This window comes from Hetaerina americana, unplaced genomic scaffold, assembly GCF_022747635.1.
Source record: "Hetaerina americana unplaced genomic scaffold, ioHetAmer1.1.p SCAF_4, whole genome shotgun sequence".
Lineage (NCBI taxonomy): Eukaryota > Metazoa > Arthropoda > Insecta > Odonata > Calopterygidae > Hetaerina > Hetaerina americana.
Window position 1 is genome coordinate 104376827 of NW_027286985.1, and position 25408 is coordinate 104402234.

Genomic DNA, 25408 nt, shown 5'->3' on the forward strand with positions numbered 1-25408 from the left:
ACAAAGTCCGGTCTCTCATCAAGAAGTGAAAGTTTAAAAATAAATGTGACAAATGACAAATGATTAGGTGCAAGTGAGCAATCTTTTGTTCCCATCCATCCTCAAAAGGTGTGAGTGTAAATATGTAAACATATATACTATTTTATGTGAAATGGAAATGACAATGGAGTTGTCAGTTGAGCAAACTTTCCTGCAGATTACAAATATCTGGAATGCATGAGATGCACCGCTTGAAAATGATTGCTCTTGCTCATCCTCATAAGATAATTATTGAGCAAGTGAAATCACAACAGCTGGGAAACCTTCATAGACATTAGAAACTAGAGCCTAGCAAAAAGTGTATGTCTACTCAAATATACCACTATTTTTCAAAAGTGAAGGAATATCTGCCAAAGCTGCTGACATGTTATGGCTGTTATGTCAATCTTTGCTGATGAGCGAAGATAAAAGTATTTACACTAGTTTTATACTACACTTATATAATTTTAGTTTTTTTATAGATCTCCTAATAGTCATGGTAAGTGTTGTCAAGTTAACATAAAATGTTCCCTGGTAATTTAATTGATTAACTTTATATTTATTACAGTGGCTTTACATTTACCCCATAATAAATACTGTATAAAGTATTTTCTAATTTATGACTAATATTACTGATGCTACAAAAGAATGAGCCTGCAGAACTATTTCCAGGGTACGATGACTCAATTTCTCATTATCTTGCCTTTTCCTAAGTCTTGTATTTAAAATAGTTTTTATTCCCATTTTGCCACCAATATCCCACATTGATTGCTGCCTACATAGCCTCAATTACTCTTTGTACATATTTTTTTATTTCCAAAAGGCACACACATTCGCTGACATAGTACTGCCATTGAGAAACATTATTTTCTAATTATTGGCAGTTAATATTTGTATATTACTCATTAAGTAATAAGAACTATCCATAATATCAGCTAACTCTTGGAAATATTTTGTGCCTTAAACCAATCTAACTGTCCAAAATTAACAAAAAATACCATTAGAAAATTCAAATGTAATGAATGGCAAATAAAACATTTCAGAAGAATATTTTCCTATTTTTGAATTTTAGGATTGATGATGCCACAGTTCTAAATTTGCTAATTTCTTTCCATGCCTCTTCCAGCTGCTGTCTCCTGACCTTTTATTTTTAATTTCGAAATGGTATGTCCTAATGCAGCATTTTCATCACGAAGGAGTTTAATTCGGATGTTGTTGGCTTTGATTTGATTTTCCATGTCTACTTCTGGGATGCCAATCACTGAGGAGATACAAAACAAAATGTTTTGGTTAAATGAGAAATTTATGGATCACAAAGTAATTTACTGTTCAGAAAATACTTCTTATAATGATTTAGCTAACAAGAGTTTTTGAATTTACCCAATGCATGGACAGGGGTATTACAAAAATAAAATATTAGTTGGCATAATTACATTCTGAGTCCATCTGCTCAAAAAAATTTGGATACTTGGATAGCAATATTACTTCCTCTTTCTGTTCAAGTAATCTGCTCTTGAGCTTGCATATTTCATTTAAAGATCTGCTTTGCTCTTCCTGTGATTGTTGTAGTTCCATGGCCAGGGATACATTCTCTGTCTAAAAGTATGAAATATAAGTAATGAACAAAGTCCTTTAGAAATACTTATAAACTCATGATTGTCTAATAACTGAATCTTTTAATTTAGGCTAAAAATATTTTGTCTTGTTATTGAAATTCGATACTCCAGATATAATTAGTGCCTCTATGTACATATATACAGTTGAAACTCAATATGATAATGAGTGTTAATTGCTAGTAACCACCTATAAAATTCACTTTCTATATCAAGTGTTAATTTTTACCCATGGCAATCTTCTTATCACTATTAAGGATAGTATAGCCTTCACTGTCCATATTTTATATGATATGTAAAAAGTGCTGACCAAGAAACAGGGAATATTTATTTGCTTTGCATTTTTATGCCTTTGCAATATTTTTATAGCATTCATTGTCACATTGTAATCATATTGCATAATACATAACTTTTAGTGGTTGATCTGGGCATCTGCACTAGATTTATATTAAAAATATGAAATTTTTTCATGTCATTGGATACATATTATTCATAACATCTTGGGATGGGTTAAGAATATGAAATATAGACGAACTTTTAATCCTTCCCGATTCTAGGTTGTCTTTCATACTGGACATAATCCACTGTTCCCAACTAGAATGTAACTTTGATTTAAAAGATTTATTAATGGATAAATCCTGGCAGCCTCGTGATTTCCTTTTTCTTTTGCAAAATTGATTACTTCTGGCTTAAACATTGCTATATACGATTTTCTTCTCCATGGGTAATTTTCTCAAGAAAATTCTTAATTTCAAAAGCTTAACTCAATTCAGGTTTGAAACAATCACTATGCTGGCGGCACTTTCATTGAACTTGGAAGGTGTCTAGAACAGCTATGTGCCAATACTAACAAAGTGAAGTAACGCAAACAAAACAAAAAAATTCTATCTCATTCACTGTCTTATTTTTTTATATTTGATTTGCTGAAAGTTTATTTATATTGCAAATAAAAGGGCACACAAACCTATGTCTCGTTTCGACCTAAGAACCATAGCAAAGAAGCAATATGGTGGCATATTGTGTTGCCTTGTGAAAATTGTTTATTTTTTTATCCTTCTGTTGTTTGGAATTAATTTCAATCATCTGGCTTTAATCTTCTGTATACTTACGGTAGATGCAGCCACAGGCAATTATGATTTCATGTATTCATTGGTTGTTACCATCTATTAGTTTATGGATATAGATGTATTTTTACGTACAATATATATACACACTCACAGATGCACAGAATTTATGCACGTTCTTGATAACTATGAAGCCATGGGCACGCGGTATCTATACAAATTCATGATAACTATAAAGTTCTGGGAGCGCATTATACATAAAGTGCGTGTTATCGATGGGAAAATACGGTATTACACAAGTGACAAAGAGTTGAGTTTCAATGTTAATATTGGCACAAAATTAACCTATAACTATATCTAACTCCACAATGATAGTAATATTATGCATGGTAAACTAATAATATTAATAATATATAATTAACTGTAGAACTAACAAATCCATGCCAGCAAAATTTAAATGTTGTTACTAAATGTTGAAATCATTCAGTTCCGAACATTGGTTGATATTAATTTTAAAAATACTGACTAGCATGTAGCACCAAAGTTACCTTAACACATTAGTTAGTACTTGTTGACATTAACTGACTGACAATACCCATGGAGTAGAGATACTAATTTCAAAATAAAGCATTACGATTGCCTTGTTGCTAACCTCTTTGACCTTTGTTGGGACAAGGATTTTCAACATACAGGAGTGTAAATTTCAATCCATTTTGTCTATCATATTAAACTCTTGATGCTGTTTTGATTATACTCAGAGAGCTAATGCTGGGACAGATGCTTTGTGTACCTGGAATAAGTTCTGAACTTCTCAGCACAACAGTGCCTCCTCTGCCATTATATTATGGCTTGGTATGTACATGGAATAATATTGTATGCTGATTTTTTGTAAATAACCATATTCAAGTATTTATTAAATTATTTCTCATAAAAAAACATAAAGGCAATATTAGTAAGGCCTTTAATACGGAGCATAACACTAAGTGTTTAAATCTGGTTTTTGATGCAAGAAGTTGAGTATTGCATTGAGTTGAGGTGTATGGCATGTGACTATGGAGAGGAATTGAGAGAAAAGTTGGGCAAAGAGAAAGGCTAACATCGCTTTATAGATGGCAGGAGTAAGATGCTCAGACAAATTTTAAAACGGAGTGGAGGAGGGTTTGAGAGGGGTGTTGAAGGCTGTGATAGAAGGGAGAATGTAAGGTTAAGCAAAGGGCGGAGGAAGGAAGAGATTGAGCATTTTGGATGCAATGAAGACAGGTAGAATGAACTAAGAAGTGAGGAAGGAAACAATATAACGCAAACCAGAGGATGTCTACACATTGCAGGTAACAGTAGTTTGCCACTGCTCAAAATGTATTTTTGATCAGCATACTACCTTTTATGAAAGCAACACTGATAAAGTATTAATTAGAGGCCATGGTAGCCTAGTGGGTTGAGACCAACTTCTGACTGAAGGGCTAGGGTTTGACGGCCTTCACCACCCCCAGCTTCATTCAAGTACCTATGTCTTTCTTTTAAAGTGTGAAGTCTTCCCCAGCAACCGATTGGTAGCACAGGGGTAGGAACTGACCCCTTTCCACATTTTTGCAAATTGGACATATCCTAGGGCTTAGCGTGAAGGAGCTGAGCCCTCACTCACTGAAACAACCTTTGGACTGATTAGCATGTTGGTGGTAAATTACAAATGTAATTGAATAGAATTTAAAAAAGACAGCGCATTTGATATTCTCAAAATGAGAGGCATATTTGATATCCTGATGAAATGTGTACACTTTTCAAGAAAATACTTAACAAATCAATGTTTAAATAGTTTCAAACTCTTCAGTGGATAGCATGGTTTTAAATGGACGAAAATGGCATTCTAAGAGAATATTTCATGTTCTTACATGTATTTATTTTGTATGCAGGGAACCAATCAAGGTGTTTTCCCCCTCTTGAGATCAAATGCGTATCTCCACCACTGGTCAAACACATTCAGTAAAACTATGTACATTTTGCCCTGGCCTGCTGCAAAATGCATGCAAGAGAAATAACTATATAAAAACTTAAAAAACTACTCATGTGGTCCATTTTACCTTTGTTCTTTCAAGATTCCCTTGAAGTTCCTGTATTTGGAAGAGAAACTGAATTCTTTCTCCCTCACTCTCCCCTATCAGGATGTCAGCATTTCTCCGAGCAGCCACTAACTCCTCCTCGAGATGCTCAACTCCTGCTCTTACTGCTTGCGCTTCTTCCTGTATGCGCTTACGATTTTGCACTTCATCCCTAAACATATATAATAGAGAGCATTTCAAGCGCATTATTTGCTGAATTTTTCAATGCAATCCAATATCTTTTTAGTGACACAATCTCTTTGTGATTTTTGATGCATAATATATGCTTTATCACATTTTAAATATCTATATTCAATTGAGTTTTCACATAATTAAAAAAATGTCGATTTTTATATTTGTATCACATTATTCATTACCATACATAGGTACCTACACATCGATGTAGTAATTATTTTTTAACTTGAAGAGAACTTTCAAGCAAAAAGTGCATGAATCTGTATTTTGCCAGACAATAAAAAAAATAGCTCTTATGAAATAAGAAATGAAAAAAAGAAACATGGCTATCCCTTCCACTAATTCCTCAATTAGTTTCTTCTCACCAGGAATTAATTACCATGGGTATATTTTTATGATGCCTCATGCAAAAATAATGCAGATTTATTCCAGAGTTCTTTAATGATTTCAAATAACTGAAAAATTATGTCATTCACTCACATATACTTCTTCTTGAAAATGCAAACTTCATTTGATTTCATCTCAAGCTCTTCTTTGAATTTTTTTAATTCAAGCTGAGATTTTAGCAATTGCTCCACTGTGTCTTTATTGTCCCTCCTTAAGTTCTCATTTGAAGTTTCTAAGAGAGGAATTTTTACTCTTGTAAGTTAAAGCCAGCATGCAATTATTTTCATAGTCGAGATTGGAAAATATGCTTTCAAAGTACACTTACTTGATTCATTCAGGAGATCCATTAGGGATTTGACTTCATTTTCTTTCTCGCTCAGCATTTTTACTAATTTCACATTAGACTCTAACAACTCTGAATTTTTGTTTTTAACTGTAAAAGAACAACATATTTAACATCTCAAATAGCTTTTAATGATGAATGTCATTAAACAATTCAAAGTTTGCTGGAGACAGCTGTCAGTTGCCTACTTTTAAGTTTAAAACAGCTATTGGTTTGACCAATTAAGGCAGATCAATGGGTAAAATAAGTATGAACTACATATCATCTCTACATTAAGTTTATTAAAACAATTCTGCATACAGTATTACACTAGTTTAACTTACTGGTGGTTATATCTCTTATGAAATTTTCCTTTTCATTATTAAGACTAAAAATTTCCCTCCTTCCAATCTTCAATTCCTTTAGTAGAGAGTGTTTCCCTGAAATACAATTTGCAAGTTGTTCTTCTAATACATTTGTATCCATGGTAACAGCTTCAGCCATTTGGGACATTACTTTCCATTGAGACACTTCCCAGAGTTCATGTTTAATTTCATTCCTTAAAATATGAAGGACAAGGAATTTTTCCAAGTCATTTGGATAATCATTTCTTCCATGCTACTTGTTAAGAGCCTATTAGTTTATTGAGGTATACTTAACAGTAACCCTTGCCCGTGTGTTCAATATGTATTTAACCCCATGTCAGTCTTGAGGGAAGGAAGATTCTTAGTGTCACATTGATTAATGCTTTACCATGTCAACTATTGATAAGTCCTTTTAAAAATATTTTTAAAGACCGTTCTATCTTATGCCATCATGATTAAAATACATTGCCTAACCTCATTATGAAAGGATAGCCATGAAAAATTGTGGGTAGAACAGAAGGTTTTGCCACAAAAAGTATACATATATAATCCTTTTCATCGGAGTTCTTTGTATCTTTAAGTTCATTCTAGGTACCCCAAATGGCAATAAAAGATTCAATATTGCCAAGTTTCCATTTGAGTTATTTTCACTAGTTTTAATCATGTGGTCAAAAGTCACTCTTGCCAGATTAACTTTTGTGCAAAATAAAATGTAATCTGTGAGAACATAGGTTATTTTTCAAATTAGATATTCATGTGTAAGGAAAAGATGATGTAACATTTTCATGTAACAAAATGTACTAACTTGAATTTTGACACAGATGATTCCTTACATACATTTTTTGCATCACTTTCATTGGCCTCATCAATATTCCTAAACATATTTTCAATGCAGCTAACCATTGCTCTAACAATCTTCTTACTTGTATGGCAATTCTCACAATGATTGAGGGATATAACAAGAGTCTGTGAACTTTTCTCGAATACTTTATTTGGCATTAAGGTGTGCTGAGACTTTGCATCATCCATTTTGGACAAATGATCATAAATACTCTTCTCCTACAAGAAATATACGATTTGTTGACTTATAAGAGATACAATTAAATAAAGACAGACTTTTTGATGATGGCAGATCATGTTAATTATACCATATTATCAGCAAAACCATTGTATATAGTTTTCAGTTTATTCCATGTACTGTGAATGAGAGCACCAAAACTCAAGAATGAAGATGTAGTCACATAAGGACAATGGATAGCTTTCACAAATGCAACAGGGAAGGTTTCCAAATATTTCATCAATGCATGCAAGAAGAAATTTAACCTAAAAATCATCAAATAATTTGTAAGCAATTGCATATAAATCACAACAAAACATCATATCATTATATAAATCATCAACCTGTCAACTAGTAATTCCATAAGAAAGAGGTAGCGTTCTTCCATTGACCCTACAAATCCTTCAAATAGTGGAATCAGTGCAATAGCATCACCTCTGCAACTGGGAAATTTCCAGGAATATGTATCAACTTCTCCTACGTATGAAATAATATCTTTCGTAACTCTATCGATTTCCTCGAGATCGCAAACAAGCGCTCTAATCAAGTTTTCGTTTGTAATGGACATTTTATGTCGTTAAAGGGAAAATTTAGATAGAAATATCAACAGTTCTACCTATTAAATCACCTAAAAGATAGAAATAACGTGATTAGAAAAGAGCTCAATTAATTAAATATCATAGCGATTCTAATTTTTCTACATCCACGGCAAACAAATTCGACCTACGATTTCCTAGAGGAAAAGTCTGGCAAAATATTACCTTGATGAAAGAATAATTATTTAATGTCGATCACCCAAAAGTACATTGGCAGTACAATTCAGTAATTTTCACGAAAGATAGTTTATTCTCACGTACTCATTCCTGGTTGAGGTGTTACAACAAATTGGTAAATTAAAAGGTGGCTTAATGACGGCAATTCGAGCATAGCGCCTTCGATGTCGTTCCCCTCGTTTGATGCCTTGCTGTCGTTAGTTCCCTAGAAAAAAGTGAAGTACTAAATTAAAACTACACTAAACTACTATAATAAGTAGAGCGAGAACCAGATTGAAAACATGACAAATGGCAGTATGTTGAGGACTGGTCAAGTGGATATAGTGGCGTGGATTTTGCGTTTCGCTTGGAAATATTTCCTTGGATGTAAGCCGCATGTAACTAGGTTGTAAGTATTCATTTATGCCTGTACTAATTATTGATTTGAATGCTAGTCGGCATCGATAGTTTTTGACTGGCGAATACGTTCAACGAGTGCCAATGTACCTAAACCGCCTTTATAGAACTTTTATTCCGTTTATATATTCTATCTCTCATAACTCTGTGTAACATTTCTCTACCTACTTCGTGTGCGTAACATCCTCCCCTCTATCATAGTCTTTTTGGTAACTTAACATTTTATAGCCATTCAAAATGCTGTCTTTTGTTTGGCTTTCGGTGTTGTTAGGCGAGGCTAAGGAATGTCGAAATATGATTACGGGATAAATCTAAACATCTGATATGACTATTTATCAGGGAATGTGGGCAAATAATATGTGGAACAAACGATATTGCAGTAGACAGGAAGAAATGGAAGATGATACAACTTCCTGTCCCCAAGCGATATTGGGATTAAGCCAGTAAGAAGAGGAAGAAGTAGGTTTATAATATTACGATTTTACGAAACGCTAATATAAATGCCATATTTTAGTCTTCTTGTGATGATTTTCAAGGAAAGGATCTTCATATGTGAGCAATTCAATGGAACTGACTCGTAAATCAACCACAGGGATTACAATTATCACCTTTTTTGTTCTCTCTTCCTCTTTGTTGGTCCGCGCAATTATTGGGCCCCCGATAGCCCATAGATTGCCATTAGGGGCCGAACGACCAGTGTGGACACGACACCCATGCCTGAGAATGGACTCGATCCATGCTTTGTGTTATAGGTCGAGCACAAAGATTTCTTAAAATATGCTTTTATTTTTCTTATCTAACTTCATCCATTATGCGCTGTTTTTATAATATTCTGCGATCGAACCCACAAACTATGGTTTAATCCGGTTATGCCTAATGTAAAATATTCATATCAGTATTGATCAACCATAAGTCAGTAGGTGTAATCCTACTTTAATTTTTTATTTTCCCCCTTTAAAGTAACAAATTCATGAAAAGGTGAATGAAATGTAATCATACAGATAACATGGCATGGATTCCAAAAGCAAACTTGTAAATGGATAGGTTTGATCCAGGCATGGAATTTAAATATTTAATGGTATTTGAAATCACATATATTGAAAAAAAGGCAAGAGGTGCAAAGCTAGATCACTTGTACTGGTGCATCCTGAAATCGATAATGAACTAGCCATACTTTCAGCCAGTTAATCGTACTTATTTCCTGGGTAAAAACGTCATGCTTCGGTGCTATGATTGCAAATAAACCTTGAGTGCTCAAAAGCACTTAGTTAATGCACTTCAGCTCATATTTGCTTAATATATGCAGTAAAAAAATATTACTTAACCAATCTAGAGAGACAACTGGTGTTCTGCAATTAAATGAAATATATTGATCTTAAATATCTGACATCTTTCAAGTTGGAAAATGGTCCATTGTATTATTTTTGTCTGCTTAACTATAGTAAATATCATGAACTTGCTTTGTAGTCAAAGCTCAACATCAAAATATGTATCAAGTGCACTAGTGAAATGATTCCTATTTCTTCAATTCCAGAATCTTGCGGCAATATTATCTGGACCAAGTATTAGAAACACACATTGTAAATAGCATTCACATTGACCGATATACTTATGCTACATTAATTACTCTTAGTTAATTGTTTTTATATTTAAATCTCTGGGAAAGGTTTCAATTTTTACATTTTTGTCTTTGGCTTCATCACCAGGAGTAGTCATCTATTTTGGAATCGATAAAGTAATGACCAATGCATTTGAAAGGTGAGATATTGAAAGTAACATTGTCATAAGGTACCTATAAGAGAAACACAACCAAAATGTTCTCTGTTAGATGGATGGCAGCATATTTATCCTGACATGTTGCCTTTGTTCATGTCAACCTAATTTAATGCCTGGCACATTCATGTGACCTGCTACCAACTATGAACCAAGCTAAACTGTATTTATTCAATGTTTTCTGGCTAAAATTTGTGGAAATCCATTATCACTGAAGTAAAAATAAATAAGTGTCTTTCCCCTCAATTTTATTCCATACGATACTAGTTCTGATGCATCGGTGTCATCCTCAGGTACAGAGTTACATACGATGCAGGTTGGTTAGGTATATATGGTGGAGTTGAAGAGGGGAAAGGGGTCAGGGGTTACGGGGTTGGCTGTAATTGGTTGAAATTAGTGAAGGTGGTTGAGGGAGGTAGGAGCAACAGCGAGTGGCAAGGTTAAGGTCCGAGGAGAATGGAGGTGGTCAGGAAGGTTCACGCTTGGGGGTTACGAGGCATTTTCTTAATGGGAGAGGAGAGTTTGTCATCAGTGAGGAATATCTTTGAAAAACAATGTCATTAGGAAAATGCCCTTTTTCCACTTGTCTTCTTATCTTTATCTCTTCCAATATGTCCATTGTACTCCCTTTTTCGACAAGGTGTAGGACGTCAGGGGTGAAGTAGCTTGATTGTCCCTCCTCCAGCAGGTGGCTCACAAAGTGGGAGTCAGACGCTTTCCCGTGAAGGACACTTTTCCTGTGTTCCTATGCCCTCGTTCAGAATGATCTCCCAGTCTGCACCACATAAGTCACATTACAATCACGGCATTTTAATTTGTACACTCCACTTTTTCCAATTCATCAGTCCATTCTTTTGTTCTATTAAAAAAGCATCTAAGATTGTTTCTGTAATTGGAGATGTGTTCATCTTGTTCAGAAATGTCCCAGAGTACAAAGCTATCGGGATAGTGGAACAGGAACTAAAGAGTGCTGGAGCAGAACCACCATTCCTAAGGGATTTTGAAATTTTAATGCTAATTTGTGTGGAGTAAAATTATTTTCAATGCAACGGGGGCTACTATTGGCAAATGGAAGGATTGGCAATGGGATCCCCATTATCTCCACTTATTCACCCATTGATTTGTACATGCATGATTTTGAGGTTACATTATTCAGCAACAACGTGGTAGACACACACAATATTCATTGTTGGTTCCGATAAGCAGAGGGCATATTCGTTGTATAGATGGGCACGGATAGACAGATGGACAATTTTCTTAGAACATTAGGCACAAAATCCAACAGTATTCCATTCAAGCGTGAGAAGGAGAAGGAAGGGAAACTTGACTTTTTGGATGTTACAATATCAAAGGATAATAAAGGTTTTCAATTTTCGATATCCCGCAAAGATACCGCCACAGATCACATCATACCGTTTAACTCCCGCCATCACTTTTACCAAAAAATATCCATATCTCATTTAATGTTGAACCAGCTTCTCAATATACCCTACTCTGAAGACAAGTACAATCACGAACTTAATGCCGTTAGGTGGATTGCAACGAAAAATGGATATAGCAGTAGTCGTAAAGACTCACTGATGACAAAAAAGAAAAGAAATAAAACAGTTTCACTCTTTTACCATGCCTCTGTGAAGGATGCATCCCAAAAAAGTGGTGCAAATCAACGCTCTAGGAAGATGTTCCCTTAAAATAGGAAAGGTCTTAAAGACCATTTTAGCGTTGCCCACTATAACAGAAACAATCTTAGATGCCTTTTTAATAGAAAAAAAGACACGAGCGATAAATTGGAAAAAAGTGAAGTGTATGAATTAAAATGTAATGATTGTGATGCCGCATATGTGGGACAGACCAGCAGATCCTTCCAAATGAGAGTGGAGGAACACAGGAGAAGTTTCCTTCATGGGAAAGCACCCAACTCCCACTTAATGAGTCAACTGATGGAGGAGGGACACTCACGTGACTTCACCCCTGACGTCCTACACCTTGTCGAAAAAGGGAGTAAAGTGGACATATTGGCAGAGATGGAGATAAGAAGACAAGTAGAAAAAGGACATATCCTTAATGACTTGGTTTCGCAAAGATATTCCCCTCTAATGGAAACCTCTCTCTCATTAAGAAAATGCCTTGTGAACCCCAACCTTCCTGACCACCTCCATTCTCCTCGGACCTTAACCTTGCCACTCGCTGTTGACCCTACCTCTCTCAACCACCCCCACCAACTTCAACCAATCACAGCCACCCCTGTACTCCCTTACCCCTTTCCCCTCTTCACCTCCACCATGTATATATAACTGACCTGTATGTGTAACTCGGTATCTGAGGGTGACGCTAATGCGTTGAAACTAGTTGTACTGAATAAAATTGATTGAAAAGATACATTGTAATATTTAATTCATTAAACTGTATTTCCTCCTGTCAACTGTTTGTAGTGTCTCATCTGTTTAATTTTATCATGTTGTCTAAAGGTTGTCGGGCATTCAAAAGAACTTAACAACATCCCAGAGGCAATAGTGCGTTCATTCAGATTAGTTGCTAAAATTCTAAACCTAGTTAGTATCAACCTTGACCTACCAGTTACGCATGGGACAACATGCTATACGCCATTAAATTTGCACATGCTTGCAAACTCATTCACACAGTGTGGTATGTGATTCTGTATGATGAAATAGGTGTGGAATACTGATAAGTTTAATGTGCCCCCTCTGCTTTACCAGTTCTACTCTAATGGCTGTGAAAGTGTAGTTTCAGCTTCATGAACCTACTAGCATGTTTCTTTAGTTCAAATAGCTAATTAATGGATGCTTCCTTGCCAATGAAATATAATTAATTCTGAAGTAATATTAACAAATGACTTACAGCATTTTAAATAAAATACCATAAAAGTAATTTTGTAAATCATAGTACATTGCAAATATTATCTTCTTAGATTAAAAAAATTCTTCCTTCTTCTTCTTCTCCAAGACCTGCTTGGAGTTCATTCATTCTGTTTATTATCCAACCTAAAATACAACACTAAAACAATTAGGAGAAAGCATTTCAATGCCTTTTATCCAAAAGTAGGTCTATTCTATAATTTCTGCACTGGCATATTTTTTAATTATGGCTTTTGAGAAACGTAATAAGAAATACGTGAGAACCATTCACTCTGGAAACTGAACATTACAAAAGGGACTCTTGGCATTATAGATTTTAGACACAAAATCTCTTGGCTTGTGAATGAAAATGTTTTCATATGTTGTTTCATTCACTATTGTGGTTCATTAACTGATGATAAAGACAAGGATCTATTGTATTTATAAAGATCCATCTACTTCATGATAAAGGCAGGCCTTGATAATAAATCTGAAGCGTTGAAACCTGTTTATGGGCAATTAAGTTTGAATACAAAATATTTTTATTCAATTACTATATCTCTATGGATCAGTTCCCTGGAAACCCCTCGCCTCCACTCAAGCTGTCTGATGTTTTGGTCACCAAATCTTCCTGGGAAACCATAACCGGTACAGGCAAAGGAACTGCCCCCCACCTACCGTGATGTGTGAATTTCATGTGCCATTGGGCTTGTGCTGGGTGAACTCTGACATCACCGACCAAAGCGACCTTCGGGTTGATTACTGCGTTTATGCTGTATATATTTGCAAACAATTTTAAGGTGAAAATGCTTTTTTTACACGCACATGGTGGCACAGGTTTCACTCGGGATTTAGATTTCAATTCATTCACTTCACAACAATTCCTTTGTCCCTCCAAAAAACACAGCCAATATCCTCTTCTACAACAAGCCCTTCTTCATCTCTTTATACTTACTTCCTCCCTTCATTCCATCCAACATCCTTATCCTATTCCTGCCCCTTCCTTATTTGCTCTCCTCTATCACATTCTCCCCTCTATCACATCTCTTCTGATTGTCTTCAACATCCCATTGCTGATCAATATGCCATTCATCCATTTTCCTGCTAACAATCCCCTTTGCTCCCCCACTATACCCAGCACTTCCCCAATTAATGTCATTTCCATCCACTTCACCCAACCCCAACCTTCGAAGTGTCATCCTTCACCAAGGAAATATCAGGTTGGGGTTGTGCGTTATTTCGAAAGGCAGACATTTCAAAAAAGCTGACGACTGTCCTTTCGACCCACTGAAAAGGAAGGCTGAAAAATAAGTACGCCGTGTTCAAAGAAGATGATCGCCACTTAAATTGATGAAATGAAGACAATCCCCATACATTTCCCATGCAGCTGAACTGGTACTCAGAATCATCAACGAAGGATGGAGAGCAAGGAAAATCGTTACTTAGGGGATGATCAGTTTGGGTTTAGGATGGGGAAAGGAACGCGAGATTCCCTCGCAATATTGAGATCACTAGTCGAGAGGAATATAGAATACAACGGGGACGTATTTGCCTGTTTCGTAGATTTCCAAAAGGCGCTGGATAGGGTGAATTCGGGAAAACTAATGAGTGTATTGAAGAAAATAGGAACAGATTGGAGGGACTGGAGACAAATCCACAGCCTGTACATGTCTCAGACCGCTCAGGTGCGAATGCGAAGCGGAGAGTCCGGATGGGCAGTGCCAGGAAGAGTTGTAAGGCAGGGTTGCCCATTATCACCGTTGCTGTTCAACCTGTATGCAGAGGAAATGATCAAAGAGGCATGGGAAGAACTCGAGGTAGGAATGAATGTGGGCGGGGAATTCGTAAAATCAGTTAGGTTTGCTGATGACCAAGCTTTAGTTTGTCAGTCAGCCAAGGGGCTGCAGGCATTGCTGAGTGAATTGGAAATTCAGTGCGACAGGTATGGGATGAGAATCAATATTAATAAAACAAAGGTTATGCGATTTTCTAGAAAGAAAAAGGCCAAGCTTAACATTAAAATAGGAGGGCAAAAACTAGAGCAGGTAGAACAGTTTACGTATCTCGGTAGTGTTTTGGACCAACACGGTCAAAGTAGTAGGGACGTAAGGAGAAGAATTGCGCTAGGCAAAGAGGCTTTCACAAGGAGGAGGGAGTTGATGACAGGGACTTTGAGTAAGGATGTTAAGAAAAGACTCGTAAAAACTTTGATATGGAGCGTAGCTATGTACGGTGCGGAAACGTGGTCATTGAAGCAGGAGGATAGACGTAGATTGGAGGCTTTTGAAATGTGGGTGTGGAGAAGAATGGAGAAGGTGAAATGGACAGAGAAGAAAACAAATGAGGAAGTACTTGGTATGGTGGGCGAAGAGAGGGGTTTGTTGGGAGCAATCCTATGGAGGCAGGAAAAATGGATGAAGGGGGTGTTGACCGGCAGTGGGATGTTGAAGACTGTGATAGAGGGTAGAATGTTGGGCAAAAGAGGAAAGGGAAGGAACAGGATAGGGATGTTGGACGGGATGAAGGGAGGAAGAAAGTACTCAGAGATGAAGAGGGACCTGATATAGAGTAGGATGATGGTATATATATATATATATATATATATATATATATATCAATATAGTATTGTTTATAAATAATTTTTTGATAACCCAATTAAGTATACTTTCCATAACTAATTTATATACATTTAATTTATTATTATTTTATAATACTTTGACAATAATATAGAAATAATCTCTATCACTCATTTGCAAATTTTATTAAAATTCAGAAGATTGAAGTTGCGTCTTAGTACTTTCCGAAAAGCGATTTTTTTTGGTTTTATCTCTGGAAACTCGCGAGCACAACCTCTTGTTTTCATATGCATCATATGTATATTTTTGTTAAATACAGTGTAAGATTTCAATTGAAAATCCGGTAAGGTCTCTTTTTTTCCGTAAAAAAGAAAATGTGCTCCTATGATACGTGAAAGTGGTATCGTTTTTCTTGGAATCAGACTGCTGTGTTGAATTTTAGTCGTGATTTTAATGTTACCGAATCTTGGTAAAACATATAGTATTTTTGGAAGGTAACATCATTGATGGAGATTCCTAATAATTCATAAGGCAGAGCCTACGCAGAAAAAAACCTGAATGCCGGAATTACTGCAGAACTTTAATATATATTCGTATTATATGTATATAGATGTCAATTTGTATTGAACAAAAATTAAATTACCTTTTTAGAATGACCTTTGAGTGCTAAATTAGAAGACCATGTAATCGGTTTTATTTGGGATTTGGCGACCTCGCCCAAAAATAAGTTTAAAAGTGCTCAAATTGACATTAGTGGAATTCTTCGTAGATTGGTCATACATTGGGAGAGAAGTGACGCCATAAACGAAGAAATAGTGGGTTTGTGTGCAACAAAGTCTGACATTTGTGGTTCGGAGTTTTTGGGTCGGCGACAGACCCTTGGGCCGCGATGGAGTGCATTTAAACAGAAAGGAATCCCCGGTTATGTCCAATCTGTTTAAAAATTTCGCACTAAAGCTCAGTGAGTAGGAAAACCTGTAATGGGCACAAGAGTTGGAGCTCGCAATATCGAAGGAAAGAAAGGTAAGGGCTTAAAAGTTTTGTAGGTAAACTACCGAAGTATTCTAAATATAGTATGCCATTTCGAGACGTTAGTTAATGCATGTAATCCGGATATTGTGATAGGCTCGGAGTCGTGGCTATGTGATCAGATTATGTCAAACGAGATTTTTCCTCAAAATTTGGCAGTTTACAGAAGGGATAGAGATGGTCGTGGAGGGGGGATATTCATATGTGTAGATAAAAACTTAATAAGTACATTGGAATGGGTAAGAAATGATTGCGAGATTATGTGTGTTCATGTTAAAGGTAGGAATGGAGGGAAAACTTAAAAAATAGTTGTTATGTACAGAAGCCCCAGCGAAGGGATATACGCAGTCGAGGTATTAGCAGACATATGCTTGGCTAACCCTGAGGATCACACCCTTATAGGGGGGGACCTGAACCTTCCAGGTATTCTCTGCCTCCAAGTCGTTCTCGGCCTGGCTTCTGCCGAGAACAGACGTGCTCGAGCTCGCTCCCTAGAACCGGTTCGACCCTACCTGAGATTACCTGCGTGTCTGCTGTTACTTCTTTGTCTCTGTGTTTGTTCTTCCCTAGTGAAGTGTAGTTTAGTGTTAGCTTTAATCTTGGGAATTAGTTTAGTTTATTTAGTTTTTGTGTTGCTTGTTATTAGTTTTTAATAATGTGGTGGTATTCCTAGTGGATACTCTTAGTGGCTTGCGGTGGTTTTTGTCCTTCGAATCTAATTGGTTATCTTCTACATATACATAATACCCCGCAAGCCGCCGAAGGGCGTGTGGCGGGGGGTATTTGGTCACCAACCGTAAAAAGGAAAAATACCACATGCAAAAAAACAACACGGAAAATTACACCCACAGCAGCGCACACACTCATGCAAAAATCCCTTCATCCAATACTCATGCAAACACATAAACCGCAAAATAACTAAAAACTGCACCCCATGATGCAGCACGAAAGCCATCCTACAACACGGAAGCCAGGACACAACAAGCAAGAAATTGAAACATCACTACCACATGAAAATGCACCACAAAACACTCTACCCCCCAAAGAGTCTGTAAAAGGCGGGGAATGCGACCCAACGTTGCAGGTAGCAGGAATTTCCCCCCGCGGAGAGGGACGAGGGACTGAAAGGGAAACTTGAAAACGGATGAACAGAACACGAATGAGGTTATTCGGAAAGAATGGGTTATTATAACAAAACACACAAGGTTAGTGTAAGAGCATCATTTAAGTAGAACTAATTATTCCCTTGACGCTGAGGGTGGCAAGTGGAATTTTCGCTATCTATAATCCTGCAGTTGCTATCCCGTTTTGTCCGTGGGAAGAAGGAGTCCTTGAGTTGGCTAGTTCTGGCATCTATTTCCCGAATTTTTTATGCATGATTCAAGCGACCAATGTATGTAGGAGTACGAATAATTTGCGAGACCTCGGTGCTGAAACATGCGGATCTGAATTTATTTAATAATTTCAATCTGGCAATGAATCGTCTCTCCACCAATGATTCCCACCCCAAATCCATGAGCATTTCGGTGACGCTTTGCGTTTTATCGTAAGATTTTTTTACAAAACGAGCTGCCCGGCGTTGAACCTTCTCAATTTCCCGAATAAGACCTTTTTCACTCGGATCCCACACGCTACATGCGTATTCTAAATGAGGCCTTACAAGAGCGTGGTAACAACGTTCCTTGACCATCGAGTCACTTTTGCCGACAATGCGTCTAATGAATCCCAATTTTTATATGCTTGACCGCAGACTTTACGTATGTGAGTCCCCCAAGTTAAGTCTTTTGTGAATGTGACACCTAGGTATTTTACCGTATCAACTACTGCTAGGTCACCTGCAGCTAATTTGTAAGCAAATCACGTTGATCTTTTAAAGAAATTTACCATTGAACATTTATTATAATTTAGTGTCAATCCCCAGTTAGAACACCATTCAGTAATGCAATCTAAATCCTGCGCTAGAATAAAACGATCCTCATCCCCAGATATCTCCCGATAGATCACCGTGTCATCCGCGAACATCCTAATTTTACTTTTCTCTTCGCGGATCAAATCGTTAACAAAAATCAAGAAAAGCAACTGCCCGATTACACTTCCCTGAGGTACCCCCGACGTGACTCGAACGCTGTCGGAACTAGCGCCATCAAGGACTACCCTCTGTTCCCGCTCCGAAAGAAAATCTTTAACCCAACTTATGGCGCCCTTGTTTATACCCGCGACCTTTAATTTATGAATGAGTTGACCATGTGGGACCTTATCAAATGCCTTATGAAAATCTAAGAAGATGGCATCCACTTGCCTACCTCTCTCACCAGATAAAAGTAAATCATGTGTAAATAATCCTAATTGGGATTCGCAGGAGCGGGTTTTCCTGAATCCGTGTTGATTGTCACTTAAAAAGTTAATATTGTCAAGGTGTCTCATTATTGAACTGACAATTATGTGCTCTAAGATTTTGCAACAGATAGGAGTGAGAGATATAGGTCTGTAATTACTGGGATCCTCCATGTCGCCACTTTTAAAAATAGGCGTTATTTGCGCGGTTTTCCAAATCTTAGGCACTTTACATTCTTTAAGGGATTTGTTAACTATAAATTCAAGGTACGTGGCAATGATTGGAGGTAAATGTTTTATCACCCTAGCTGGTATATTTTTGGGACCCGGGGATTTGTTGGGTTTAATCTCATTAAGCAATTTTAGAACTCCTTGTTGGTTCACTGTTATATTTTCCATGGGTGGAGTATGTATTGTTTCTTGGAGATATGCGGTGGCAACATCATTCGAGAAAACGCTTTGGAAGAATGAATTTAGGTTGTTAGCTTTATCCTCGCTGTCTGTATGAATTATATTGCTGCAATCCCTTAAGCATTCTCTGCCTGGCTTCTGCCGAGAACAGACGTGCTAGAGCTCGCTCCCTAGAACCGGTACGACCCTACCTGAGACTACCTGCGTGCCTGCTGTTACTTCTGTGCCTCTGTGTTTGTTCTTCCCTAGTGAAGTGTAGTTTAGTGTTAGCTTTAATTTTGTTAAATAGTTAAGTTTATTTAGTTTTTGTGTTGCTTGTTATTAGTTTTAAATAGTTTGGTGGTATTCCTAGTGGGTACTCTTAGGGGCTTGCGGTGGTTTTTGTCCGTCGAATCTAAATGTTTATCGGTGAGTTCTTAATTTTCTTTACCATCTTTTTTCTTTCCTTTCTTTACTATCTTCCAAAGCGTAACTTATTGATTAAGCTAAATTTAACTAATCCCTCTTAGAAATTTTAGCGTAGCGTATACAAGTTAGCTTTTGTTGGGAACTCGGTTGTTATTTAAGATGGCTTCATCTAGGTCCCCTGTTGCCATGCTCGAAGGCACTGGCGAATGCGCGGCTTTAAGGGCCCGTATTGTCATGCTGGAGAGAATGGTGCGGGAGCTTCGATCGGAGATCGCTGGCCGGAGGACTCCCCTCAGGAAAGATGGTGCTCGGGTTGGGAATACGAAAACCCGCCACGCCCATATGGGTGCACGGATTCGTCCGAATGCAACACGTGGCTGGGCGATTAGAGAACTACCCCGTGTCCCATCTCCCAACGAGGTAGTGTCTCACGCCCGTAGGGCGGACGATTGGAGGGTCGTCTCTCGGGGCAAAGGGAAGGTAACGCTGCGGCGTGGATTGGACTCTGCGGAGGCAGATACCATCCGCGTCTCCAACAGGTACCAGGTGTTGTCGGATGACAGAACCACCGTACCTGCAGCCCCTACCCCTACTCTGAGGGCACTGCCTAGGGTAAGACGTCAGGGAACGGGAAGGGAGGGAATCTTAGTAATAGGTATCTCGAATGTCCGCCGTGTAATGGTCCCATTGAGGGAAAGGACGCGCCGCGTAGGCGCCGATCAACGTATTTTTAACTTGTATTTGACGAGTTGTTAACTTGTTTTAACGTAAATTTACGTAACTGGCACACACCCTAAGTACTGGCTGGCAGGGCTTTTAAAAAATTAAAAGAAAAATAAATAATCAGCCTCTGCCTTTGACCACGCCGCTTTTAGTGTTGGAGGCCACTCCAAATTGCTCCTCTGATATTTTTTTTTGAATATATTCAATGAATCCAGCGCCAGAAATGATATCTGCTTCATGCTGTAAAGTGTTCGAATACCTATTTTATTCATGAGTCACCTAGCGTAGTTAACAATGCTATATGATATGCGCTAATTTTGTCCCGAAGGTCTTGAAGTACGACAAACCTCAGAATGTCGGCTTGCAAAGATTTTCTTCAACATCATCGCGACGAATCCCCAACAGCCGAACAGTCTTACCTTGGCACTAGCGGACTATTTCCTATTCCTTATTAACGTTATATCCTCCCTCTCTCTAAGGACAACAGCATGGAACCCTAATTTAAGCCGTCTTAGAAGCTTTCACTCTAGTACCCTTAAGATTACCATTATTTGGAATACTCCAACCAGGGAACCTTCGAGTTGTTGATAAGCCGTTGGAAAACGTAAGTCGACGCTCAAGGGACGTATTTTTATTTTTTTTAGGAATTGTAGCAAGATATGAGTAAAATATTTTTCTCCTTATAATTAAATACAGACCATTAAAAACTGAATATCTTACAGGATGATCGCGTCCGTTGTATGTACGTACAATTATACCTTTCGATCCATTTCCAGCCGCATGGTTAAAACATTAACAAATAAATGCCTATGAGATAGAAAAAGAGCGTCACATATCTCCCGCGATGAAAGAAACCAGGGAAATCAATGAAACCACAAAAGGAAATTTTCTTTCCTGCACAATTTTTAGACTTTCCCTCCGAGAAAGTCTGTAGCCGGGACATGAGGGTTAGTCATTTTTGGATCGGAACCGATGAAACATTTTTGTCGCAGTGAGAATTCACCCACTTAGCACAATTCATTTTCTCCATAGCAAGGGCAATTCTTTTTGAATGCTAGATTCAATGATAGATTAAATGGAATTTCGCTTAGCAAAGGTGTCTTGAGTGTTCAGCCTATATTGGACAATTGAGACTTTAATGATAAATAGTTTTATATACTTCAAGGCTATTAGGATACAGTGAAAAAATCAATATAAATCATTAAACCGGTTGAATCACTATAAATATGGTCATTCTCAAAAGGTCATTTAATTTATATTCAATACAAATTTAGAAGTATAAAAATATAATACGCATATATATATATATATATATATATATATATATATATATATATATATATATATATATATATATATATTTATATATATATATATATTTAAGTTCTGCAGTAATTCCGGCATTCAGGTTTTTTTTCTGTCTAAGCTCTGCCTTATGAATTATTAGAAAACTCTATCAATGACGTTACCTTTCAAAAATATGTTTCACTAAGATTCGGCAACATTAAAATCACGACTAAAATTCTATCCAGCCGTTTGATTCCAAGAAAAACGATACGACTTTCACGTATCAGAGGAGCACATTTTTTTCGGAAAAAAACAGAGCTTAGCGTATTTTCAATTGATATTTACATTGTTTATAACTAAAATATACATATGATGTATATGAAAACAAGAGTCGTACTCGCGAGTTTCGAGAGATAAAATTAAAAAAATCCCTTTTCGGAAAGTACTAAGACGGAATTTCAATCTTCTGAATTTTCATAAAACTTGCAAATGAATGATAGAGATTATTTCTATATTATTGTCAAAGTACTATGAAATAATACTACATTAAATGTATATAAATAAGTTATAGAGAGTATACTTAATTGGGTTATCAAAAAATTTATATTAACAATACTATATATATATATATATATGTATATATATATATATGCATCATAGCTATGTTTTATGTATGTCACTCCTTTGACCGTGTTGGTCCAAGGGACCTCTTAAATACGTAAACTGCTCCACCTGCCCTAGTTCCTAACCTTCTATTTTAATGTTGAAGTTTGCCTTTTCCTTTCTATATAATCGCGTAACCTAGTTTTAGCAATATTTATTCTGATCCCATATCTGAAGCACTGCATTTCATATTCACTCGGCAATCCCTGAAACCCTTTGGCTCACTGACTAACTAAAGCTTGGTCATCAGCTATATTAACTGATTTTACGAGCTCCCCGCCCACTGGCATTCCTTTTTCCAGTGCTTCCCATGCCTCTATAATCATTTCCTCTACATATACTTTCAACAGTAACGGAAATAATGGGCAACCCTGCCTTACAACTCTTCCTGGCACTGCCCATCCGGACTCTCCGCTTCGCATTCGCACCTGAGCAGCCTGAGACATGTACAGGCTGCGGATTTGTCTCCAGTCCCTCCAATCTATTCCTATTTTCTTCAATGCACTCCCTAGTTTTCCAAATTCACCCTATCGAGCGCCTTTTGGAAATCTACGAAACAGGCAAAGACGTCCCCGTTGTATTCTATATTCCTCTCGATTAGTGATCTCAATATTGCGCGGGAATCTCGCGTTCCTTTCCCCATCCTAAACCCAAACTGATCATCCCCTAAGGAACGATTTCCTCTGCTCTCCATCCTTCGTTGATGATTCTGAGTACCAGTTCAGCTGCATGGGAAATGTATGGCGATTGTCTTCATTTCATCAATTTAAGTGGCGATCATCTTCTTTGAACACGGCGTACTTATTTTTCAGCCTTCCTTTTCGGTGGGTCGAAAGGACAGTCGTGAGCTTTTTTGAAATGTCTGCCTTTCGAAATAACGCGCAACCCAAACCTGCTCTGTCCTTGGTGAAGGAAGACACTCAGCTTTTCCACATAGAATATTTTTCTATAACAACCTAGATTTCATGACTGCGTCACATATTAAGGACCTTGAACGATAAGCGACCAGAATACCTTTGTCGACCGCTTTAGGGCTATATTCGGGTCAAAATTAGTCTGATGTGTGTTCAACCCCTTTCATGCACCCTAGCGGTGGCTTGCAGGGCACTAAAATATCTAATACATCTTACTGGAAAATCTTATTGGCGATATCCTTGCTAAGAAATTAAAATGCAATGCTTTTGTTTTGAAACATTTCTTTATTCAGATCAAAAAGGATATGTATTGATAGCAAACATTTAATTAAAATACACAATGTAATTCGATAGGTCGACGCAAAATATTTTATTTACAGGATTAATCAATAATTAGAATGATTGATTATATCCATAACTTCCAGTGAATTCAGGACCGCAGTAATTCTCTTCGTAGTGTTTCATCATATCAGCGAGATGGAGCTGCTTCATTCGTAGCTCATGCTCGAGATTATATAATTCTCTGGAGCGCAATTCCTTTATTGCCCTCACATATCTTCTAGTCTTATACAAATCCAGCATCCCCTTTTCGATCAAATTTAGAAGATACACATTTCGACGCTCCAATTCATCCAGCTTATTCAAGAGTGCTGTAACATGCCTTGCCAATGCTCTATCGTTTTCTTGCATTGCCTGCTCCCGTGCCGTCTTTGCCATTTCGTATGACCACCGCGTCCATTGGTATTTCGTTTGAGCACGGCTTAAATCTTGCTCAACATTTTCCCTCATTGAGGCCATTCTCTGGTTGAAATAAGCATTGCCATCAGCCTGAAGGTGTCTCTTTGCACGTTCAATGATGTCTTGAACATGTCTAGACTATATAAGGAAGAGGCCGATGATTAGGAATGGTGCTTCGTCAATATTAAATTATCAAATACAAATGAAATGAAAAAGTAAATTTTAAGAGGTGACTGTATTGAAATACTGTTTGATATCCTCCATAATGCTATTCTCATGAATATTGATTGTCTCCTATTTATGTAAAAGGCTTCCATTTTATAATAAAGAGAATAATAAATTCACGCGGAGGGAAGAAAATTGTCGAGGAGAAGACAATGGGTGGTAGCGCGCATATAACGGCAATATGCGGAGCATTTGCAAACGGTAGTGTCATTTAAATTTCAGACACCATACCTCAGTGGATTGACCTCTTCTCATGTCTTGAGGTGCAGTATCGGGAATCCATTGATGCTGTGTTTCACCAGCCCTTGCTTGTTGCCAGTAAGTAGGGTTCTGCTCAAAACGGCTTGGCTTTCGTCTCGCAGCATTTCTCCTCGCGTTCTATCCACCTCTTTCTTGGATTGTGTGCGGACCCCCTCTTCGCATGGCGTCACCAGCACCTCCTGACATGCTTACGAAGCCGTAAGCACCCGGCCGCTCAGGGATGGCTCTGGTCGCAACGTATAGTCGGCCATCTTTTGAGATGTGACTGAACTGGGGATCCTTTGGATGGTCTGCAGGCGAAGGTTCGCCTCCTTCGATCAGTCTTGTGACCCAGTCCGGAATTTTGAAGGCGCATTCCTCTCCGGGTTGACTTTCTTCAACCGGATGGTCTTCCCAGTTGAAGCGGGTAACGGTTGGCGCTGGGGGGAGCGCCTCGTGCCCTTTCGGGGGACTATTGAGGTATATTCCCCTTAGATTCCCTTGAGTCATATCCAGTAGGATATTGACGAAGTGCATGTTTCTGGTCCTCATCTCCGCTAAGCTGCGGGGTTTTGTCCGGATCAAGAATTTGATCCATGCGCCCGCTTGTTTGCGCAGGGGGTTTGGAAGCATATCGAAAGCCTTTTCTGCATGAGTAAGGCAGAAGAAATAATCATCCATGATTCTTTCATCTCCCGAAAATCGCTTTCCGTAGGGAGCACCTCTTCCATTGCAGGATGCCATTATAGCAATTGTACTAGTCAAGCACTATAAATATTAGAGTGATAAAGAGGACCGAAAAGTTAATTGATCTTCACAACTTCACCACTAATAGCTTTTTGAGTATCGGTAACTATACATACATATATATATATTGGCAGTAGCATTGTTGCGATATCTCCATGGTTCCAATTGTTATTGTTTCCGTAAACGTGCATAAATGGAC

The 25408-nt window shown here is 37.6% G+C and overlaps 1 protein-coding gene across 1 annotated transcript; it reads right to left on the reverse strand.

Moving 5' to 3' along the window:
• Positions 1-1118: 1118 nt before the first annotated feature.
• On the reverse strand, positions 1119-23976 carry LOC139692532 (coiled-coil domain-containing protein 157-like). Its single transcript, XM_071590754.1, has 5 exons — positions 23812-23976; positions 6866-7119; positions 4774-4963; positions 1452-1614; positions 1119-1279 (listed from the first exon to the last, which is right to left on the reverse strand). Exons 1-5 carry the CDS (start codon positions 23974-23976, stop codon positions 1119-1121), a joined length of 933 nt encoding a protein of 310 aa, XP_071446855.1.
• Between the last annotated feature and the right edge of the window lie 1432 nt (positions 23977-25408).

What these genes read in the sequence shown, in the direction of transcription:
- LOC139692532 (XM_071590754.1), bottom strand. Translation starts at nt 23,976, where the DNA reads ATGGCAAAGACGGCACGGGAGCAGGCAATGCAAGAAAACGATAGAGCA. An exon ending in GGAATCTTGAAAGAACAAAG is followed by an intron (nt 1,615 to 4,773) that starts GTAAAATGGACC and finishes TCATACTTTTAG; the next exon opens with ACAGAGAATGTATCCCTGGC. An exon ending in TGAGCAGATGGACTCAGAAT is followed by an intron (nt 1,280 to 1,451) that starts GTAATTATGCCA and finishes GTATCTCCTCAG; the next exon opens with TGATTGGCATCCCAGAAGTA.